At 40.6% G+C, this 15,786-nt stretch overlaps 1 protein-coding gene across 2 annotated transcripts in view; it reads right to left on the bottom strand.

The window, feature by feature from the left end:
• TRIM24 (tripartite motif containing 24) overlaps positions 1 to 7,047 on the bottom strand; it is a 92,858-nt gene extending 85,811 nt beyond the window's left edge. For both annotated transcript variants that reach the window (XM_040643957.1, XM_040643956.1), the window contains exon 1: positions 6,426 to 7,047. In XM_040643957.1, the coding sequence (XP_040499891.1) occupies positions 6,426 to 6,789 (364 nt within the window). In that variant the 5' untranslated portion in view covers positions 6,790 to 7,047. The remainder of the gene's footprint in view (positions 1 to 6,425) is intronic.
• Positions 7,048 to 15,786: the final 8,739 nt, after the last annotated feature.

Genomic DNA, 15,786 nt, shown 5'->3' on the forward strand with positions numbered 1-15,786 from the left:
AGATGGATTCATTGAATTCTGTCAAATATTTAAAGAATACTAATTTTACAAAACCTCTTTCAAAAAATTAGAGATGGAACACTTTACACATTCTGAGGCCAGTTATTACGTTGATATCAAAATCAGATAAGATACAAGAAAACTATCACCAATATTCCTCATGAACATAAAAAAGTCCTTAAAATATTAGCAAATCAAATCCAGAAGTACACAAAAAGGATAATACATGGTGACCAAGTAGAGCATATCCCAAGAATGCAAGATAGGTTTAGAATCTGAAAATCCACCTAATTCACCACATTGACAGAAAAAAGAGAAAACCCAGACGATCATTTTAACAGATACAGAAAATGCATTTGACAAAATTCATTATCCAACACAATTAAAATCCTCAGCACACTACGAATATAAGGGATCATCTTAACTTTGATAATGGGCATCTGTAAAAAGCTAATAGATCTAACATATTAATGGTGAACTAATGTTATCCTAAGATCAGGAATAAGGCAAGGATGTCATCTCTCATTTAATAGTGAAATTAAACTTCTATATTGTACTGGAGGTCCTACTTAGTGTAATAAGGGAAGAAAATGACAGAAATTAGGAATTGAAAAAAAGAAGTAAAACTATCTACCTGTGAGCAACAGGATAGTCTACAAAGAAAATCTTAATATACAAAAAAACTACTAAGATTTAATCATTAAATTTAGCAAGATAATGGGATACAATATACAAAAGTCAATTGTATTTTAGCTAACAACAATTGGAAATGATATTTTTTAAAAACACCAATATCATTAAACAACATTATCGTAAAATACTTTGGAATAAACTTCACAAATATTGTGCAAGACTACTATGATAAAATAGTGCTGAGAGAAATTAAAGATCTAAATAGGAGATAAAACATGTTTATAGACAGGAATAGTCAATATTGTTAAATCACTCTCCCCAAAGTGGTATCTGGATTTAATGCAATTCTAATCAAAATCATAGCAGGCTTTTGTGTAGAAATTAACAAGCTGATTCTAAAATTTATAAAGAAATGTAAATGACTTCAAAGAGCAAAACAATTTTTAAAAAGAACAAAACTGTCCAACTGAAAATTTGCTTTAAAAGCTACAGCAATAGGGGCACCTGGGTGGCTCAGTCGGTTAAGAGTCTGATTTCGGCTCAGGTCATGATCCCAGGGTCCTGGGATGGAGCCCCACAATAGGCTCCCTGCCCAGCAGGGAGTCAGCTTCTGCTTCTCCCTCTCCCTTTCCCTCTGCCCCTCCACCAGCTCATGCTCCTGCATGCTCTCTGGCGCTCTCACATAAATAAATAAAATCTTAAAAAAAAAAAAAGCTACAGCAATAAACACACACACACACACTTATTACTGAATGGATAGCTCAAAAGAACAGAAAATTGTATAGAAACAGAACCATACATATGTGTTCAACTGATTTTTTACAAAAATCCCCAAGTGATATAATGGGAAAAGTACCCTTTTCAATAAATGGTACTTTAAAATATGGTTGAAAACATGAACCTCAACCCTTATACCTCATACAAAAATTGCTCAAAATAGATGACACATCTCAATATGAAAACCAAAACCATAAAAATACTGAAAGGACAAAATCTTAGTAAACTTAGGATAGGCAAAGAATTGCTAGATAGAACACAAAAATTACTAACTATAAAAGAAAAAAATTGATAAATCAGACTTAATCAAAATTTAAAACTTCAGATCTTCAAAAGACACCATTAAGAAAATGAACAGGCAAGCTACAGGAGTAAATACGTGCAATACATATAACAAAGGACCAGGATACAGAATGTATATAAAGATATTTACTTTTCAATAATGTAACCAAATACCTAATTTTAAAAATCTACAAAAGACAACTGAAATTTTTACCTAAAGTTGTAATAGCTAATAAGCACAGGAAAGGATGCTCATCATTATTCATCAGGGAAATGAAAACTAAAACCACGAGATTCCCCTTTGCACATACTAGAATGACTAAAATTAAAGACTAACACCCAAATTGGCGAGGATGTGAACCAACTGTAACTCTCATACGTTGCTAGAGGGAATGCAAAACAGTACAACCAGTGTAAATACACATTTATGATGCAAACAAGAAATCCCAAGTATTTACCCAAGGAAATGAAAACATATCCACATAAAGACTTGTCTACAAATATTTATAAGTTTTATTCATAATAGCCCCAAAATGAAAACAATAGTATAATTTCCATTAACAGGTGAATACTGTATATAGAACTGTTTGTGTACAAAACTGGTAGGCGATATGGATCAATCTTACATACTCTTAATTTTCTGACATTGTATCTTGTACTCACAAGGTGATTTATACTTCTCACCAAGAACCCAAAGAAATCAGATCCCAGAATTGACAGTTACATCTTATAGACTGCCAATTAGTAAAGAAGTCTAAGAAAACTGATGGAGTCTTATTTTTTACTCTCCCTGGACAAATAATGTGACCCTTTTCATGAGTATGCTCAGTATTCTTTTAAAAATAGCTTAGGGTGAGGGGGATGGGGTAATTGGGTGATGGGCATTAAGGAGGGCACGTGATGTGATGAGCACTGGGAGTTATAGGCAACTGATAAATTATTGAACACTACATCTGAAACTAATGATGTACTATATGTTGGCTAATTCAATTTAAATAAAAAAAGAAAAAAATAGCTTAGAGTTTGCTACTCTTTTGCTAAACACTACATCAACACCACAAAATATTGCACCATGTTGTAACATTTCTCCAAGATCAGTTTGTATTCTGACTTCAGGTACCTATAATGTATCTAAAGAAGATCTGTCTTCCAAGCTCTTCCCTCTTTCCTGGATATAACTGCACACTAAGAAAATGACTGTCACACCTGAGGTAGTCATCCAACTTCAGCATGTGGTCACTCATCTTCATTCCTTCCAACTGGCAGCCTTACAAAAGGACAGTTTTGACCCATGTTCTCAATGAAGTCTTGGGAGCTAGTATAATTGTGTCTGAGCATTTATAAATTATAATACATACCTTTTCGTTATAAGTTGGATTTCTTTTTCATAAATAATATTTTAGAAGGATTTATTTTCTATGAATTTCATTTAGGATAACAGGGAGCACCAAAAATTATTTAACAGAAAAATGAGGTCTGATAATGTTGAAAACTATTATTCTATGCCTTAAATTTTAGTCTTAATTTCCTAAGGAATCCTCTTATGATCAATTTTATTTTGGAATACTGCTTGAACTAAAGAAACACTAGGGTTTAATATTATACTCTAGAATTCTAAAACTACACCAAGTTGGGCTCTCTGGAGGGATGGGCCTAGCTAGAAATCTGAATTTTTTTAGAAGATTTTATTTATTTATTTATTTGAGAGAGAGAGAGAGAGAGAGAGAACATGTGCACATGCACGCAGAGCACGTGCACAAAAGCAGGGAGGAGGGGCAGAGAAAGAGGCAGATGAGGTTCTCCACTGAGGAGGGAGCTGGCCCCACGGGGGCTAGGATCCCAAGATCCTGAGATCATGACCTGAGCTGAAGGGAGACACTTAACCAACCGAGCCACCCAGGTGCAGCTAGAAATCTAAATTTTTAATAAATATACCAGTGACTCTAGTAGAGGTTAAATTTGAAAACCACTATCTAAATCTAAAAGGAAGGGGCGCCTGGGTGGCACAGCGGTTAAGCGTCTGCCTTCGGCTCAGGGCGTGATCCCGGCGTTATGGGATCGAGCTCCACATAAGGCTCTTCTGCTATGAGCCTGCTTCTTCCTCTCCCACTCCCCCTGCTTGTGTTCCCTCTCTCGCTGGCTGTCTCTATCTCTGTCAAATAAATAAATAAAATCTTTAAAAAAAAAATAAAAAAAATAAATCTAAAAGGAAGAGTATAACTGCAACATGATTGTGGCCTCAACAAAACTTGTTTTGTTTGGCCTATAGAATGGGCCTGCGTGCATGTGTATTTTTTATTTACTTGCCAATATCTAATACTAGAGAAAGCTCTCACAAAAATCCAGGTTTCAGACTTCTCATTAAAAGAAAAAGAAATATATATATTCAAAACTGGCCCTCCCCTCTCTTGCATGACAACCTGCTGGAGCTGAGTTTGCTTCCCCTCCTTTTCCCTTCCCCCATTCCCTGTTATTTTACCCCCAAGTTCATCGTTCTCTAACTCAGAGAGCTAGCTTAGCTCCTGTAGTTATTAGTTTGACCCATAATGACTCTACCCACAAGTTCATTAGGAGAATGAAGTACAGATGAGACCAAATGAATCCTATATATTTATGAAATGTGCGGGCTCAAGTTTTACTTCGGCTAGTATTAAAATAAGTTTGCAAGGAGAGAGGAAGGGAAAATATATCCAAATCTATAAGACTCAGGATAGACAGTATTTTTAATTTATTGAAAATAACCCTCTTTTTTTGTACTGTATTTAAATTATCATTTGTTAGAGACTTTATCCTTAATATAAAAACAAAAACATTACCTTCCAATTTAAATGCTTTCTTGGAACTCTTGCTGATAATACAAACACCAAGATAAAATACATTGAGAGACCAGAATTGCACCGGACATTTTGAGAAATCTGAAATTGAAAACTCGTCTCAGAGTTTAGTTTCAGAGCTTTTATTTCCCATGTTCTCATTCATTCAGGTCTAAATGTCATGGCGAGGCACACAATAAATCTTAATTCTAGAATTATGCAAAATTCAGATCCTAATCGGCTACTAACCTGCTTAACCAATTAAAATATAAATAAAAGAAACCTTAAAATGTGTCTAAAAGTTAAGAACTAAGATTTCAGTTTCACCTGTACTAAATTTCCAACAGGTGGGCCACATCAGAGAAAACAGTGTGAAAGATCTGAGACTTCAGCCTACTTGCAAGCTAGCTTACCATGGCAGAAGATACAAAGACTCAGGGATGAGAGACAAGGGGCAGTTTCTTAGTTACTCACAATAACATAAGCCAAAGTATCAAGATTTTTGCCCTGGTTCCCAGAACCCAGGCAAGGTGAAAAGGGCCAGCTGACACCTGCACAGGCAGTGAGTGGGTTGTGTTACAGAAGAGGAAACCTAAGCTTGGAGAACCCCAATCTTTTATCATGGACAGTAAGCATGCCTGCCTTTTACTCCAGTAGACATTATACCGGACCATATGCACGCCTGCTCTTTGCTCTGGTGGAAGACACTATCTCTATCTTCCAAGGCTGATCCTTATACAAACATCTTTTAAAAATAGAAACAAAGGGCAGTCAGTACCTCCCTGGCACGACCTGCAGAAACTGAGAGACCCATGGAAAATTGGCTCACTCAACTAGTTACTGTCTGTAACATATAATCAAATGAAGAGTGTAACACTATTAGATATTTATAGCACCAATTTCATATACCCTTTGACCTAGCCTCAATTATTTAGCATTTTATCTTAAACCAACTAGACCCTCTAAAAGGAAGTATATATTAAAAATGAATTATTCCTTTTCCAGTTACTATTTTTAAAAAAGAGGTGCTCCAATATTTGCACTATTACAATTGAAAATCCTCAAGCATTTTACTAGAATATTGTGCTTACTTTAACTTTAAATGTTTCAAACCTGTTAACGTTAGCAATGGGAACTACCTGTCAAAAGTCTTATTATACCGTAACAAATACCACAAAGAGAACAGTAACTTCAACATTTCCAGCTGTCGTCTACAAAATACAAGAAAAGCCTGAACCCCAAATCACTTTGTTCTATTTCTCTTTACCCTTTACCATTTCAAAATAAAATCTCCGAATGAAAAAGACAACAAAATATCGTCTCTTTGGGTTTCTTTGTCCCTAGCAGAGGGAGAAAAATCGGGGACTCGTTAAGGCAAAGAACCTGAAACATTCAAGATAGAAAATAGACGGCATCCGATCTGTAATCAATCACTAAAGAAAGTCACCATCACTTCATCTTCATCCCTCCCTCCCCCGCTCCAGCTCAAATAACGTGGGTATATACGAGATGATTAGGATCATATGGACCCGGACAAAGCTTTGGGGAGGCAGAGGGTAGCAGTTAACTAGATGCAGTCGGCAAAGAATCCGAGATACACGCTACAGCCCACTCCAACAGAGGTTTTCAAAAGTGCGGGTCGCACGGGCCACCCAACCCCGGAGGAGAACGCTGAGCAGCAGGAGGAGCAGCAGCGGCGCCGCCAAGTCCTCAGCGCCCGTGGAAGTTGCTCGCGGGGCGCGCGGCACGCCGCAGAGCGCGCGGGCCCTCCATGTCACCGCCAACACAGACCCTCCTCCTCGCCCCTCCCCCGCCGCGCACCCCGGGCGGCGGCGACATGACAGCGGGTCGCGCCGCACAAGGGCGCTCGCCTCCCGGAGCCCCTCCCCTGGCTCCCCCGCGCCCACGGCCGGCTCTCACCTTGGGTGGCGAAAGGCGAGGAGCCGCTGACCGGAGAGCCGGGGGCGGGGACGGGCGGAGGGGTCTCGGCCGAACCCAGCATGGGCGCGGGCAGCATGAGGTAGCGCTGGGGCGCGGGTAGGCAGCGCTGGCAGAAGGAGTGCAGGCAGGGCAGCAGCTTGGGCGCCCGGCTCTGGATGTTCTGGTGGCACACGGCGCAAGTGTCCAACAGGTTGAGCCGGGCCGCCTCGCCTCCGCGCTCCGAGTCGGGGCCCTGCCGACTCTCGGCCTCGTTCTCCCCGCTTGGCGCCGCCGAGGGCCCCCCGGCGGCTGCCGCCGATGCCGCCGCGGCCGCCGTCGCCGCCTTCTCCACAGCCACCTCCATTGTCCTGCCCCCGCCGCTGCCGCCGCCGGGAAAGGTGGAGCGCGGTCTCCGCCTGCCGCCGCCCCCGACGACCTCCTCCTCCTCCTCCTCCTCACAGGCCGCTTGGGTGACCCGCGGGAGAGAGAGGGAGGGCGGGCCGGGCCGAGGAAGCCTCCTCAGGCCCCGGGGATCCGCCTCCCGGGTGGCGCGGCCGGAAGAAGGGGATCTGTCAGCGGGAACCGTTCCTCGCACCGGGAAGGCTGCGCCCCGTCCGCTTCGCCAACCGCCGCGGCGCTCGTCGAATCCGCCCAGCCCGCCCTCGCCTCCCCGCCTTTCTCCCTGGGCCCCCGGCCCACCTCAGGCCCCGCCCCCACCCTCCCTCTCCCAGCAACTGAGGCGACGGCGAGGAACGCACCGCCCAATAGCCGCAGCGCCTGGCCAGGGGGCGGGGCCTGGCCGAGCCCGCGAGGCTCCGACGGCCGCGGCGGGAGGCTGGGAGGTGGGATGGCGCTTGCCCAGCCCCGCCCCCCACCGAACTCGGAGAGCCGCGGCTTCTGATTGGGCCTTTGTGTGTGTTTCGCTCCTCTGAAAAGATTAAGGGATCATTTGTTAATGACAGACCGACTAATTCGGTTCGCCTGTGTTAGCTCCTCCTATGGGGTGGAGCTCCACCATGTGGGCTGAACGCGGTTAATTAAGTAACTGCTTTGAAAACTCTCGTTTTACTGCTGAAGAAGGGGGTCTTGTAGGAAGAGTAAATATGGTGGGAGGGTCAAAGGATGATGAAGTAAAGATTGTGAAGAGCAAACAAGGGAAGACTTTTATAAATGATGAAATGCTGTGTGAAAAAGATGTTGTGGGGGCAGCGAGGATTTGCCACCTGAATGTACTCTTCTCCATGATGAATGATGGAACATGAATAAGGGTGGAGGTTCTCTTGCAAAGTCTGAAATTTTTAAAGGATTTCCCCAGTGAAAAAGGAGAAATTAATTTTTAAAGTCAGTGATTTGCTTTTCAAATGAGTAAAAATGGTTCTTTCTCCAAGAAACAAATGTATAGTTTGAAAATGTCTTTATTGCATAAATATGAGATCAATTTGAGAAATAAAAATAAATCTCAGTACTGATGTCCAAGTAATTCCTTCAAGTTTTTTTTCATCCTGCCCCCCAAAACACAGACATGTCAGAAGGTACACACATTTTCACTCAAAAATTGGCCAGGGGCGCCTGGGTGGCACAGCGGTTAAGCGTCTGCCTTCGGCTCAGGGCGTGATCCCGGCGATCTGGGATCGAGCCCCACGTCAGGCTCTCCCGCTATGAGCCTGCTTCTTCCTCTCCCACTCCCCCTGCTTGTGTTCCCTCTCTCACTGGCTGTCTCTATCTCTGTCGAATAAATAAATAAAATCTTTAAAAAAAAAAAAAATTGGCCAAATTTTGGGGTGCCTGGCTGGCTCAGTCAGTAGAGCATGTGACTCTTGATCTTGGGGTTGTGAGTTCAAGTCCCATATTGGGTGAGGAGACTACTTTAAAAAAAAAAACAAATTTTAAGGAGCTTGAAGTACAGAAATGGGGTGGGGGAAACAAAACTTTTGTACACACATGTAAAAAAATTGTATGGAAGTGCCATTTTTAAGTATGAATGAAGTAGTGCTGGACCATTGAGGAAAGTGGGATGGGGTCAGAAAAGGCCTCGTTAAAGTTGGAATGATCCTGGAAGGAAAAAATGGCATGAGGGAGGGCAAACTCTGGGCAACCTGACCTTCCTTACCTTTTCCAAGTTATTCTTCTCCTACCAGCCTCTTTCCCAAATGGATACTAAATTCAATCACTATAGGCCTCCAAGAGGGAAGTTCTCCTTAATGGGATTCAAGGGCTAGCTATTTATTTTGTATAGTGGTCGTTTCTTAAACCTTAGTTTGCTTAAGAATCACCTGGCAAGCTAATTTAAAAGCAGGTTTATGGGCTCATCCCCATATTCAATTTTAGAAGCATCTGGTGATTGTGATCTGGGTGGTCCAGGACCGCCCTTAGAAAAACAGGGGCCATCTCAAATTTCTTAACCTAACTACCATCCCTCTATGATTTCATCACCCTTTCATCCTATACCCCTCAAGCCGAAGCTCCCTCTATCCTCATACTTAATGCACCAGCAATTTTAACGCCTCCCTGCTTAGCACATGCTGTTCCCTTTGTTTTGGAATGCTTTTCCCTCAAAATTCAGACTTACCAATTGTTTCCCTAAACCACCCCAGACAAAGTTCATCANTCTTTCCCCAGTACTCATTCTGTGCCCCATCTTTTTGTAGCTGCACCTTGAAAATCTTTATATCCTAGGAAAGCAAATTCTGCATTATAAATTAATGATTTAATATGCTAATAATTCATTACAGAGGTGGTATACAGAATTCAAACAGACTAAAGACAAATGCCTTTTATATCCTTTGATGACGGTGGTGGAGAAGGAAAAAATAAGGGGTAAATTGTGGAAGCTTGTTTTTGGAAAATTCCATGCAATTTGATAGCAACCCACTAGTTTTGTTTCTCAAATCATCATGGATAATCAGTTTTAGAGATAATTATGTTCCATATTCTTAGGCTCCTAGTCTCATGTAGTAAAAACAATCATGTGTTTGACTTTGTTCAAATATATACGGCTTCTGGTCTTTTTAATCCCAGAAAAGGAATTTATTGTTTCAAGTGTTTTTATCATGTGATTTTCTTATCTCTATATTGTCTTCCCAAGTGCATTGCAAAAATATTTCACAGGGATCCACACTATGATAGATGATTCTTCCTTAATTATAGCTCTCATCTATCTCCCCTCTTGTTCTATACTGTCTCTGACTCCCTACTTCATCCAAGGCTCTCCACAATTTCAACCCTATCTGATCTCCCTGCCTGCTCGTACTTCTTGCCCATATCCACTCTAAGCTCCAGCCTAATTGGATGGCTTGCTGTTTTCTAAACTGCACCAACACCACCTCTACCATCCCTCTGAGAGAGGGGGTAATATTTGTCTCTGCTGGAAGAGAAGGGACTCTCCAAGGAGAGCAAGAGCATTTGAGGCTGGTGAGGATTTCTCATGCCCACCCCTTACAAGGCAGTGATGAATAGAAATTCCAGATCTTCCAGAAAAGTTTAACGAAATCATTTTTGAGTAGAGCTCTTCGAGGTTACGATACATGTCTAGGCAAGGAAGGTGTGAGATAACCCCCTTTACCCAATCTCCTATAGCTATAGAGGAATAAGGAAAAGATGTCTGCACTGTCAGTAGTAGCTGAGAGGTTCGGATAACTTGAGACCTCATCGTAAGCACAAGGATGTCTCGTGCAGGGACCAAAGACTGTCTCGTTATCTCAGTGGCTTCCACAGAGGTGGCCGCAGTCAAGCACCAGTGCAAGCAAGGCACATTCTGTGTATGCCATCATAAACTGACGTCCTAGGATCCAGTTCTCTCCCACATATCACATGGCCCTACTAAACCCTTGAATCTTCAAATTGGCCCTAGACAGAAAGGAGAATGAATATTGTAATGATGGATTTAAAACCCAAAATGATGACCAAAACCAAAATGGAAACAAAACCTAAAGTAACTGAGAATATGGCTAGATTAAGTTTTCTGCCATCAGGATAAAGGGTTAACTCAGTGAGCGTGGGTTACTCAAATCCTGCACATTCCAAAGAAATGCCCTTTGAACCTTTATCCTACCTGATAAGAGGGTCGCTGTATGCCTGAGGCTTTGGCCTTACACTCTTATCAGTTTGATCATAGTTTATACTAACAATATGACTTATGCTCATGCTGTTGTGTTTTTATACTCGAGGCTCTGGGCCACAGTGTGTTTGACCTCAGTGCGGGAGACTGAGTAGCTAAGGTCAGTCACCTGGGTACTCTATGCCGGTGTGACTGGCCCCCAGTTAAAATCCTGGACACCAAGACTTGGTGAATTTCCCTTGCTGGCAACACTTTACCCACGTCGTTACACAAAGTTGCTAGAGAACTAAGCCTGCTGGTGAGACTCCACTGGCAGAAGACACTGGAAGCTCACTCCTGGTTTCTCCTGGGCTTTGCCTAGGTGCCTTTTCCCTTTACTGATGTTCATCTGTATCCTTCTGCCATAATGATTGGTAACTGGGATACAGATGAATCTATTTTTCTAAATCTTATGAATCCTTCTAGCAAATCATTGAAACTGAGGGTGGTCTTGGGGACAGCCAACACAAAGGGCATGCCATTTCTCCTAGTGGATTGTAATTCCTTGAGGCTAAGAACCATCTCTTTTTTGTATTCCTTTAATATCTCACAAATTGCATGGAAGCAAAAAAATCCGAGCTTGGTTCCTCCTGCTTTCTTCCTTTCACCCTTTGCTTCATTAGAAGTATTTGCCTCAATTATAGCTCCTTTGCTCAATGGTTTTGTTTGATTGTTTGTTTGTTTGTTTGTTGCTTTTTGTGAGCCATTTGCTGAAGAGGAAGGGCCAGGAGAGATAATTGCAGTGTTATCCCTTTTCCCTAATTACCTCCCCTCTCTAGTCATTTTTTTCTTCTAGGTAAAAATTGGTTTGAGAACATGGAGTGTGGAGGTATAGAAGTCAACAAAGGGCTGTGTAGTGACAGGAAAGGGGCATATTTATTCTCTTGTCAGAAGGACAAGAGTAATGAAGTGACCTGTAAACTGAATATTGACTCCTGAGGCTTTATGGACAGAGATGTTACAGACAGTTGGAGCAAGTCAACTTAAGTGCTAGGAGCAATACCTCTGCAGAACATTCTGGGAAAATCTAAGGGCAGAGAGAAGCCCCACATTTTAATATTCTGTCTGCTCTGTGGAAGCACTTTTATTGGGTTTTATTATTAGATTAGGAATTGCAGAAGGGAAAAAGAAGAAAGAAGCAATGGAAAACTCATTGATCAAGTGCAAGCCAATCAGATGACCAAGAAAAAAAAAGAGGGTGAGAACAAGGAAGATAATAAGGGAACAAATGAAAGAAAACAAACGGAATAAAAGGAAAAAGGAATAACCCTTGCAGATAACAAGAGAAGAAAAAGTGGGGTAGCTAGTAGCTGGAAGGAGAATGAGGAGATTCATGACCCTCTGTGGGGAAGGGGCAGATAGGTGAGAAACCAGTGGGTGGATCAAAGTGGGGGTTTGAAAGAATTCTGAAGATGATGACATGGTTTATTCCGGGAAATAACTTATAAAAAATTTATCCTAGCACAACCCAACATAAAACACAACCAGAGCAGAAGCCATTTCTACTTTCCAAGAAATTATTTCACTTGAGAGTAGAATTCCTGCTACGCATTTGTACTTTTGAAAAGTGTCATTCTTTTGAGTTTTTTCTCCCTAACATTTACCCTATTTGAAACAAATCTTCATTTGTTACATAGCTTTTTGTTTGCTTTTATGTGGTGATATACATCAAGGATTCCTTTTAGCTATGCCTGCTCTTCATTCTAGAACTTGTTCTTAACTTCGTCCAAAGATACCTGACATAACCTCCCTAAACCTCACATACAGAATTTATTGCTCCTGGGGAGCGTGCTTTCAGAATCTATGTGAACATACTCTATACATATACACCGACACATATATAATTTGACGTAACCAGAGTCCTAACATACGTGATTTTAGCATTTTTTTAAAATCAATGCTATGAACTGAATTGTGTCCTCCTTTAAATTCACATGTTGAAACCCTAATACCATATGTGAGTGTTTTTGGAGATACGGTCCTTAGGAGTTAATTAAGATTAAATGAGGTCAACAGAGTAGAGACCTAGTCCGAAGGATTGGTGTCCTTATAAGAGTAGGAAAAGACCCGAGTGCATTCTCCTCCCCCACCCAAGCACATGCAACAAGGAAAGGCCATGTGAAGACCTAGAAGGATGGCCATCTGCAAGCTGGGAAGAGAGCTCTCCTCAGAAATTGAACCTTGGTCTTAGACTTCCTAGCCTCCTGAACTGTGAGAAGTAAGTTTCTGTTGTTTAAATTCTCCAGTCTGTAGTGTTTTATTAGAACAGCTCAAGAAGCCTAAGAAACCCAACAGTGCAGGTAGGCAGGTATAGATTTATGAAATGACTTTTAATGATTGCTTATGATTCCATTATAACAAAATTTATGTCTAAAAAACTATATTGACTGATATTTAAAGCTGTATTAATTAAGTTATGGGCTAAGCTGGTATGACAATTCCAGCAGCTCAAACAATATCAAGTTTATTTTGCTTTTATATAATATGCCCCAGTGTGGGTCCACAGCTCTGCTTCTCAATCATTCAAGGCAACAGTTCTTCTAGCTCCTTATTCCATCATCCCTTAAAATGTTGTCTTTGGCGACATGGCCAGATTGGCCCCACAAGTGCGATGTTTTCACCTGAGAAGAGAGAGGAACTGGAGATTTCCATCAAGTAACACAGAAGTCGGGTGTTTGCTTCCACTCACGTTATATTGTCACAGGGCCACACCTAGCTTCAAGGTAAGCTAGGAAATGTCCTGTTCAGTGAAGTAGTCATACATCCTAAAACTTGGTCGAAGTAGACATTCTAATAGTAAAGGGATAAGGGAAATTTGGATGGGGTAGATGGGGGCAGAAATTAGTAAACTGACACATGAATATTTTCAGCATTTCACTTATCTCTGTGACTTTACCCTGAATTCCTAGAAGTGAAATTCTTAGAACAAGCGTTGCACAATTAATATTTTTATATTCATTGCCACACTGCCCTTCAGAAATTACTTATACTACACGCCCACTAATGTTGTGTGTGAATACCAGTTTCCCTACCTCTTTGCCATTATTCTAGTTAATCTTTGCTAATCTGAATGTCTAAAAAACGTAACTCAGTATTGATTTCATTTTCATTTCTTTGATTAATGCTGAGACAGAACGTATCTTCATATATATGGGGACATTTATATCTTTTTCATTTGCGATTACCTGATCATGGCTTTGGCCTATTTTTCCATTGGGTGCTCATCTTTTTTCCTTATTGTTTTGAAACAGATTGTTTTTTTTCACACACCATATCTTGCAAAAAATACTTTTCCTACGTGTCATTGGTCTTTTAATCTTGCAGATTTCTTATTCTGCTAGGCAGAACTGTTAACTTTTTATGTAGTCAAATTTATCTTTTTTTTTTTGTTTTCTGGGTTTTGATTTTGTGGCATTTTCAGAAATGCCTTCCATCCAGAGATTATACAAGTATTATCTTCTAAGATATATATTTTAATGGGTAATACATTTGTATGGTGTAAAAATAAAAATGTAAAACTACACAGTGAAAAATCTTGCTGCTACCCCTGGCCTCTTCGATCTCATTAACTTCATGACCCTCTTCCTCTTCTGGAAAATCCACTATAAACTCGTGAGAGCAGTAAAGGGGGGAAAAAGTATTATTTTTAAAATAGTTTTGACCTCACGGACCCCCTGAGATGGCATCAGAAACCTTCAGGAGTTCCCAGACCCATTCGGAAGACCACTGAGCCAACCCATTACTAACAGAGAGAAGACTTCAAGAAAGCTAGCTGAACAGATTCATTTATTAAATAATTACATACTTATTTAGTGATTGATAATTTTGACAGCCCTTTCCATGTGACTGTTTCATAGTACTATTTCTTTCTGAATTAAGCAATTATGGAAGCTTGGAATAAAGACTAATATACTCCTCCATATAGCCCCAACCTGCTCTAACACTCCTCTTCGTGGTCACCATGGTAGCAGTTGGTTGTATATACTTCCAGACCTTTTTCTGTACCTGTTTATTCATATATACATGTCTCTTGGGGGTTTCAGATTTGTCAACCCCCCCACACAACACACCTGAATAAGATTGTGCTGTATAGATTGTTTCTATAACTTGCTTTTTTTACTTTTACAGCCTGAAGATCATTTCGTATTTTTACACGTAAATGTACTTCATTCTTTTTAACAACCGCATAATATAGGAACAGTTTTGTGACATGAACATTTGTTATTTAGGGGAAGGAAGGAAAGGAAAAGCGAATTCATTCTTGTTTCCATGTGGACGACTAGTGGTACTAACTACAATCATTAAATGGTTCATCTATCTCTTCCCAATTTGAAATAGTACCTGTAGCTAATACCAGATTTCCATATATGCACGGATCTGCTTCAGATACTATTTCATTGATTGATTTGTCTTTTCCTGAATACTATTTTGATTTCTTTTTTTTTTTTTTTAAAGATTTTTATTTATTTATGTGACAGACAGCCAGCGAGAGAGGGAACACAGCAGGGGGAGTGAGAGTGGAAGAAGCAGGCTCATAGCGGAGGAGCCCGTTGTGGGACTCGATACCGGTACGCCGGGATCACGCCCTGAGCCGAAGGCAGACGCTTTAACGACTGCGCCACCCAGGCGCCCCTATTTTGATTTCTATATCTCTATAATATATATTGCTAAGAGTAAGTCCACTCTCCCTTTTATTTCTCTTTTCAAATTGTTTAGACTAATATGTTCACTACTCCATATATATTTTTTTCTGCAAGGAAACAAAGTACCCTTATTACCTTCTATAATGTATTTAGAGTTTTGCTTCTCAGAAGCAATTTGAATAGGAATTCAAATACATTTTTTTCACAGTCGTCGATATGCTGGTCAGGATCTATAACGTAAACTTTAAACAGGGAAATACTACATCACTATCCACATACGTTTTATAATCAGGTTGTCAAGTTCTGTAAAAAATCTAATTGTGATTTTAAAAGAGGAAATTAAGTATTTTTGAACAAGAAATACATGGGTCTGATGCAAAATTCAAAGCAATGTGTGCCCACTAGAAAGCAGTCAAAGCAGACAGCACATCGATGCTAATGGGTAGTAGAGAATGAATTTATGATCCTTATGTTCTTAGTTTATGTCATGACCATTAATTCTGTCTTTGGTTTGTACCTCTATTTTTCTCTAATTTTTATTATAGTTATAATTATAGTTAATGGTACATATAATTGTATCTCTTTCCCCAACAGAAGTGTGAACTTCCTGGCGACAGTATTT

This window comes from Ursus maritimus, unplaced genomic scaffold (genome assembly GCF_017311325.1).
Source record: "Ursus maritimus isolate PB19 unplaced genomic scaffold, ASM1731132v1 scaffold_3, whole genome shotgun sequence".
Taxonomy (NCBI): Eukaryota; Metazoa; Chordata; class Mammalia; order Carnivora; family Ursidae; genus Ursus; species Ursus maritimus.